Source organism: Oncorhynchus nerka, linkage group LG6, assembly GCF_034236695.1.
Source record: "Oncorhynchus nerka isolate Pitt River linkage group LG6, Oner_Uvic_2.0, whole genome shotgun sequence".
NCBI lineage: Eukaryota > Metazoa > Chordata > Actinopteri > Salmoniformes > Salmonidae > Oncorhynchus > Oncorhynchus nerka.
Window position 1 is genome coordinate 93293829 of NC_088401.1, and position 8633 is coordinate 93302461.

Here is an 8633-nt window from a genome sequence, read left to right on the forward strand (position 1 = left end):
ATAATATCAACCCTCATGTTAACCATATATACGGGTAACTACCTCTACTATAATATCAACCCTCATGTTAACCATATATACGGGTAACTACCTTTACTATAATATCAACCCTCATGTTAACCATATATACGGGTAACTACCTTTACTATAATATCAACCCTCATGTTAACCATATATACCTACCTTTACTATAATATCTCCCTCATGTTAACCATATATACGGGTAACTACCAACCCTCATGTATAAACTACTATCAACCCTCATGTTAACCATATATACCTATATACTACCTCGGGTAACTCCCCTCATGTTAACCATATATACTAACTACCTCAACCCTCATGTTAACCACCTCCCCCTCTCTTCCTACTCTACCTCCCCCTCCTCTCTACCTCCCCCTCTCTTCCCTCTACCCCCCTCCCTCTACCTCCCCCTCTCTTCCCTCCCCTCTCCTCTACCTCCCCCTCTCTTCCCCCTCTCTTCCCTCCCCCTCCCCCTCCTTCCCTCCCTCCCCTCCCTCTACCTCCCCCTCTCTTCCCTCCCTCCCTCCCTGCCTCCCTCTACCTCCCCCTCTCTTCCCTCCCCCCTCCCGCTCTCTTCCTCCCTCCAGTGATCTGTTAGATGCGCTGGTCATCCTCCAGCTGTATGAGAGGATTAAGGTTGCAGTGGACTGGGACCACAAAGTCAACCGCCCTCCCTACCCCAAGCTAGGGGCCAACATGAAGAAGCTGGAGAACTGTAACTACGCAGTGGACCTTGGGAAGGCCAAGGCAGGGTTCTCTCTGGTCGGCATCGGAGGACAGGACCTTAACGACGGAAACCCCACCCTCACCCTGGCTCTAGTCTGGCAACTGATGAGGAGGTAGGAGAGAGAGAGGGAGGGAGGGAGGGGGTAGGTAGAGAGAGGGGGTGGGACCTGACTAATAGATCACCTCCTCCTGCTCCTCTATCAGACCTGACTAATAGATAACATGTTCCTCTATCAGACCTGACTAATAGATCATCTCCTCCTGCTTCTCTATCAGACCTGACTAATAGATCACCTCCTCCTGCTTCTCTATCAGACCTGACTAATAGATAACATGTTCCTCTATCAGACCTAACTAATAGATAACATGTTCCTCTATCAGACCTGACTAATAGATCACCTCCTCCTGCTTCTCTATCAGACCTGACTAATAGATCACCTCCTCCTGCTCCTCTATCAGACCTGACTAATAGATAACATGTTTCTCTATCAGACCTAACTAATAGATCACCTCCTCGTGCTCCTCTATCAGACCTGACTAATAGATAACATGTTTCTCTATCAGACCTGACTAATAGATCACCTCCTCTTGCTTCTCTATCAGACCTGACTAATAGATAACATGTTCCTCTATCAGACCTGACTAATAGATAACCTCCTGATCCATCTATGAGTCTTTGCTAGGTTAAGGTGAGCCTTATCTCAGCTCACTGGTCACCATAACAACACCCACCCGTAGCACGTGCTCCAGCAGGTATATTTCACTGGTCATCCTTAAATCCAATTCCTCCTTTGGCCGCCTTTTCTTCCAGTTCCCTGCTGCCAATGACTGGAACGAATTGCAAAAATCACTGAAGTTGGAGGCTTATATCTCCCTCTCTAACTTTAAGCGTCAGCTGTCAGAGCAGCTTACCGATCGCTGCAGCTGTACAGAGCCCATCTGTAAAAAGTCCATCCAACCAACCACCTACCTCATCCCCATATTTGTTTTTTTGCTCTTTTGCACAGCATTATTTCTACTTGCACATCCTCATCTCCACATCTATCACTCCAGTGTTTAATTGCTATATTGTAATTACTTCGCCACTACGGTCTATTTATTGCCTTACCTCCCTAATCTTACCTCATTTGTACACACTGTATATAGACTTTTCTATTGTATTATTGACTGTATGTTTGTTTATTCCCATGTGTAACTCTGTGTTGTTGTTTGTCTCTCACTGCTTTGCTTTATCTTGGCCAAGTCAAAGTTGTAAATGAGAATTTGTTCTTAACTGGCCTACCTGGTTAAATAAAGGTGAAATAAAAAATGAATAAATAAAAATCCTCTATCAGACCTGACTAATAGATAACCACCTCCTGATCCTCTATCAGACCTGACTAGTAGATAACCACCTCCTGACCCTCTATCAGACTTGACTAACCGATAACCACCTCCTGACCCTCTATCAGACCTGACTAATAGATAACCACCTCCTGATCCTCTATCAGACCTGACTAATAGATAACCTCCTCAGATACACTCTGAATGTTCTGGAGGACCTTGGACATGGAGAGGCTGCTAATGATGACCTCATCATCAACTGGGTCAACAGAACCCTGACTGGAGCCGGGAAGAACTCTAAGATCTCCAGCTTCAAGGTGACAAGACATATGGAACGGGGTGGCTTTATAATGTCTGTTATACTGTGTGATCTGTGAATCACTAGGAACTCTCAGTTACTAAACCGTAGACTCAGTGTTTCTCGATAGCTCTAAACCCAGTGGTTCTCTATAGCTCTAAAACCAGTGGTTCTAAAAAGCCCTAAAACCAGTGATTCTCTATAGCTCTAAACCCAGTGGTTCTCTATAGCTTTAAACCCAGTGTTCTCTATAGCTCTAAACCCAGTGGTTCTCTATAGCTTTAAACCCAGTGTTCTCTATAGCTCTAAACCCAGTGGTTCTCTATAGCCCCAAAACAAGTGGTTCTCTATAGCTCTAAACCCAGTGTTCTCTATAGCTCTAAACCCAGTGTTCTGTATAGCTCTAACCCCAGTGTTCTCTATAGCTCTAAACCCAGTGTTCTCTATAGCTCTAAACCCAGTGTTCTCTATAGCTCTAAACCCAGTGTTCTCTATAGCTCTAAACCCAGTGGTTCTATATAGCTCTAAACCCAGTGTTCTGTATAGCTCTAACCCCAGTGTTCTCTATAGCTCTAAACCCAGTGTTCTCTATAGCTCTAAACCCAGTGTTCTCTATAGCTCTAAACCCAGTGTTCTCTATAGCTCTAACCCCAGTGTTCTCTATGGCTCTAAACCCAGTGTTCTCTATAGCTCTAAACCCAGTGTTCTCTATAGCTCTAAACCCAGTGTTCTATTTAGCTCTAAACCCAGTGTTCTGTATAGCTCTAAACCCAGTGTTCTCTATAGCTCTAAACCCAGTGTTCTGTATAGCTCTAAACCCAGTGTTCTCTATAGCTCTAAACCCAGTGGTTCTCTATAGCTCTAAACCCAGTGGTTCTCTATAGCTCTATACCCAGTGGTTCTCTATAGCTCTAAAACCAGTGGTTCTTTATAGCTCTAAACCCAGTGTTCTCTATAGCTCTAAACCCAGTGTTCTCTATAGCTCTAAACCCAGTGTTCTGTATAGCTCTAAACCCAGTGTTCTATATAGCTCTAAACCCAGTGGTTCTCTATAGCTCTAAACCCAGTGTTCTCTATAGCTTTCTCTATAGCTCTAAACCCAGTGTTCTCTATAGCTCTAAACCCAGTGTTCTCTATAGCTCTAAACCCAGTGTTCTCTATAGCTCTAAACACAGTGTTCTGTATAGCTCTAAACCCAGTGTTCTCTATAGCTCTAACCCCAGTGTTCTGTATAGCTCTAACCCCAGTGTTCTCTATAGCTCTAAACCCAGTGTTCTCTATAGCTCTAAACCCAGTGTTCTCTATAGCTCTAAACCCAGTGTTCTCTATAGCTCTAACCCCAGTGTTCTCTATGGCTCTAAACCCAGTGTTCTCTATAGCTCTAAACCCAGTGTTCTCTATAGCTCTAAACCCAGTGGTTCTCTATAGCTCTAAACCCAGTGGTTCTCTATAGCTCTATACCCAGTGGTTCTCTATAGCTCTAAAACCAGTGGTTCTTTATAGCTCTAAACCCAGTGTTCTCTATAGCTCTAAACCCAGTGTTCTCTATAGCTCTAAACCCAGTGTTCTGTATAGCTCTAAACCCAGTGTTCTATATAGCTCTAAACCCAGTGGTTCTCTATATCTCTAAACCCAGTGGTTCTCTATAGCTCTAAACCCAGTGTTCTCTATAGCTCTAAACCCAGTGGTTCTCTATAGCTCTAAACCCAGTGTTCTCTATAGCTCTAAACCCAGTGTTCTCTATAGCTCTAAACCCAGTGTTCTCTATAGCTCTAAACCCAGTGTTCTGTATAGCTCTAAACCCAGTGTTCTCTATAGCTCTAACCCCAGTGTTCTGTATAGCTCTAACCCCAGTGTTCTCTATAGCTCTAAACCCAGTGTTCTCTATAGCTCTAAACCCAGTGTTCTCCATAGCTCTAAACCCAGTGTTCTATTTAGCTCTAAACCCAGTGTTCTGTATAGCTCTAAACCCAGTGTTCTCTATAGCTCTAAACCCAGTGTTCTGTATAGCTCTAAACCCAGTGTTCTCTATAGCTCTAAACCCAGTGGTTCTCTATAGCTCTAAACCCAGTGGTTCTCTATAGCTCTAAACCCAGTGTTCTCTATAGCTCTAAACCCAGTGGTTCTATATAGCTCTAAACCCAGTGTTCTCTATAGCTCTAAACCCAGTGTTCTCTATAGCTCTAAACCCAGTGTTCTCTATAGCTCTAAACCCAGTGTTCTCTATAGCTTTAAACCCAGTGTTCTCTATAGATCTAAACCCAGTGTTCTCTATAGCTCTAAACCCAGTGTTCTATATAGCTCTAAACCCAGTGGTTCTCTATAGCTCTAAACCCAGTGTTCTCTATAGCTCTAAACCCAGTGTTCTATATAGCTCTAAACCCAGTGTTCTCTATAGCTCTAACCCCAGTGCTTCTATATAGCTTTAAACCCAGTGTTCTCTATAGCTCTAAACCCAGTGTTCTATATAGCTCTAAACCCAGTGTTCTCTATAGCTCTAACCCCAGTGTTCTGTATAGCTCTAACCCCAGTGTTCTCTATAGCTCTAAACCCAGTGTTCTCTATAGCTCTAAACCCAGTGTTCTCTATAGCTCTAAACCCAGTGTTCTCTATAGCTCTAACCCCAGTGTGTGTGTGTGTGTGTGTCTCACTCTCTCTCTCCAGGATCGTGGTATCAGCAGTAGTCTTCCTGTCCTGGACCTGATTGACTCCATCCAGCCACGCAGCGTGAACTATGACCTTGTCAAGACTGGAACGCTCTCCGACGTCGACAGATTGGACAATGCCAAGTCAGTCTGACATACACATACACACACGCACCACATACACACACACACCACATACACACACACGCACCACATACACACATACACACACACGCACCACATACACACACACATGTACCACACACACGCACACGCAGATACACACACCGCAATGTGTCGTTTGGGACACTACGGTATAGGTTTGGGGCTGGAAAAGTCTGGTACAATACTGTAATAACTAGTGTTATATGGTTTACTGACCCCTGACTTCTAACCTCTGCCTCCAGGTACGCTGTGTCCATGGCAAGGAAGATCGGAGCCCGTGTGTACGCCCTACCAGAGGACCTGGTGGAGGTGAAACCTAAGATGGTGATGACTGTGTTCGCCTGCCTCATGGGACGGGGTATGAAGAGGGAATAGCACTTCAGCCACACCGTCAGCCTGTGCCTCAGCCTCTAGCCTGTTTGCTAAAAGGCTTCTGGTTTAAACAATGAAAACAGCCATATTATATTAGATAAATATTGATTGAATGACAGTGGCCATATTGCTCCACAGCTGATTTGATGACTCTGTATATCTGCCTTTAACTTAAGACACTGTGTCACACTGTATGTGATGCTGTAGCTTTTCGTTGACCTCTGTGGTGAACATTAGACTGGACTATGGCTGTTAAAGGTCATGTGGGGAATGACTGGAATCGCTCTCACAACAGTTCTTAGTTGAGAGATTGGACTCGAAGGTTCTGTAGGATTAGAGAAAGAGAGAGACAGAGAGAGATAGAGATTGGGAGAGAGAGAGATATATATAGACAGAGAGAGATAGAGATTGGGAGAGAGAGAGATATATATAGACAGAGAGAGATAGAGATTGAGAGAGAGAGAGAAAGACAGAGAGATAGATAGAGAGAGTGTGTTGCTTTGATTCAAAGATTTTTCATCGAATGGCCTTAAGGTTCAGTCGTAAACGGGTCCCTATGTCCCTAGTTTAGATTATTGACCAAATTACACAAAACATACCTACACAATAGAGTATTCCATGTTATTAGTATGTTTGACTGGTATATATGGCATTCCATGTTATTAGTATGTTTGACTGGTATATATGGCATTCCATGTTATTAGTATGTTTGACTGGTATATATGGCATCCCATGTTATTAGTATGTTTGACTGGTATATATGGCATTCCATGTTATTAGTATGTTTGACTGGTATATATGGCATCCCATGTTATTAGTATGTTTTACTGGTATATATGGCATTCCATGTTATTAGTATGTTTGACTGGTATATATGGCATCCCATGGTATTAGTATGTTTTACTGGTATATATGGCATTCCATGTTATTAGTATGTTTTACTGGTATATATGGCATCCCATGGTATTAGTATGTTTTACTGGTATATATGGCATTCCATGTTATTAGTATGTTTTACTGGTATATATGGCATTCCATGTTATTAGTATGTTTGACTGGTATATATGGCATTCCATGTTATTAGTATGTTTGACTGGTATATATGGCATTCCATGTTATTAGTATGTTTGACTGGTATATATGGCATCCCGTGTTATTAGTATGTTTGACTGGTATATATGGCATCCCATGGTATTAGTATGTTTTACTGGTATATATGGCATTCCATGTTATTAGTATATTTGACTGGTATATATGGCATTCCATGTTATTAGTATGTTTTACTGGTATATATGGCATTCCATGTTATTAGTATGTTTGACTGGTATATATGGCATTCCATGTTATTAGTATGTTTTACTGGTATATATGGCATTCCATGTTATTAGTATGTTTGACTGGTATATATGGCATTCCATGTTATTAGTATGTTTGACTGGTATATTTGGCATCCCATGGTATTAGTATGTTATTAGTATGTTTTACTGGTATATATGTTATTAGTATGTTTGACTGGTATATATGGTATCCCATGTTATTAGTATGTTATTAGTATGTTTTACTGGTATATATGGCATCCCATTTATTAGTATGTTATTAGTATGTTTTACTGGTATATATGGCATCCCATTTATTAGTATGTTTTACTGGTATATATGGCATCCCATTTATTAGTATGTTATTAGTATGTTTTACTGGTATATATGGCATTCCATGTTATTAGTATGTTTTACTGGTATATATGGCATTCCATGTTATTAGTATGTTTTACTGGTATATATGGCATCCCATGTTATTAGTATGTTTTACTGGTATATATGGCATCCCATGTTATTAGTATGTTTGACTGGTATATATGGCATCCCATGTTATTAGTATGTTTGACTGGTATATATGGCATCCCATGGTATTAGTATGTTTGACTGGTATATATGGCATCCCATGTTATTAGTATGTTTGACTGGTATATATGGCATCCCATGTTATTAGTATGTTTGACTGGTATATATGGCATTCCATGTTATTAGTATGTTTTACTGGTATATATGGCATCCCATGTTATTAGTATGTTTGACTGGTATATATGGCATCCCATGTTATTAGTATGTTTGACTGGTATATATGGCCATGCCTTTAACAGAAAAGTAGCCAATCAACTATGCATAAACAATCTTTTTTGTTGTTGAAATAATGTAGTCATTGAAAAGCAAAGCTTTAAATGTCCCTGACCAGTTAGTGTTGTGTAATGGAACCTGTTAAAACAACACTATCGTTGCTGTGGTGAGGAAGGATTTGGGGAGAGAAACTGGAAGCCTGTCTGTGTTACAGAGTCCTGTCTATACAGATGCCATGCTGATTCTGATTAAATACAACTCTTCATGATATTACATGCTTCTGTTCTTTCATGTTTGTTTCAGATGGAGTATGCCAGGCATAGTGTGTGTGGATGTGGTGAGTGTTGTTTCAGATGGAGTATGCCAGGCATAGTGTGTGTGGATGTGGTGAGTGTTGTTTCAGATGGAGTATGCCAGGCATAGTGTGTGTGGATGTGGTGAGTGTTGTTTCAGATGGAGTATGCCAATGTTTGAGTGTTGAGTTGAGCGTGCACGTGGTACGAGTTTTCTTTGTTGTGAACTCTGATTGCTCAGCTAGAGGATAGTGAAGTCAGAGGAAGGAGTGTGTATGTGTGTTTATCAGCAAGATGTGAAGGTAACTATCAAAATAAAGGAAACACCTGAAGGATACAAAGTATATTGAAAGCAGGTGCTTCCTCACAGGTGTGGTTCCTGACTTAATTAAGCAATTAACATCCCATCATGCTTATGGTCATGTATAAAAATGCCCAGTTGCCCATCATTATTTTGGAAGAAATTATTATGAACAACCAATGAAAATGGAGAGGAGGCGGGAGGACTGAGAGCAGACAGAGGAGGAGATGTCTGACAGGATTAGAAAACATGTGAGGGGAACAAGTGATGGAAGAAGGAAAGAAGAGGACGAACAAAATTCTGCAGGAACGAGCATCAAAAAAAGTTCTTCATTCTGCACATTAATGTCCTGTTTCCAGCTAGCCTAAATAA

At 41.5% G+C, this 8633-nt stretch overlaps 1 protein-coding gene across 1 annotated transcript in view; it reads left to right on the forward strand.

The window, feature by feature from the left end:
- Window positions 1-7937, forward strand: part of LOC115126667 (plastin-3-like) — a 114733-nt gene extending 106796 nt beyond the window's left edge. The window contains exons 12-15 of the mRNA XM_065020025.1: window positions 612-863; window positions 2267-2390; window positions 5036-5160; window positions 5424-7937. Coding sequence (XP_064876097.1) covers window positions 612-863; window positions 2267-2390; window positions 5036-5160; window positions 5424-5556 — 634 coding nt within the window. The 3' untranslated portion in view covers window positions 5557-7937. The remainder of the gene's footprint in view (window positions 1-611; window positions 864-2266; window positions 2391-5035; window positions 5161-5423) is intronic.
- Window positions 7938-8633: the final 696 nt, after the last annotated feature.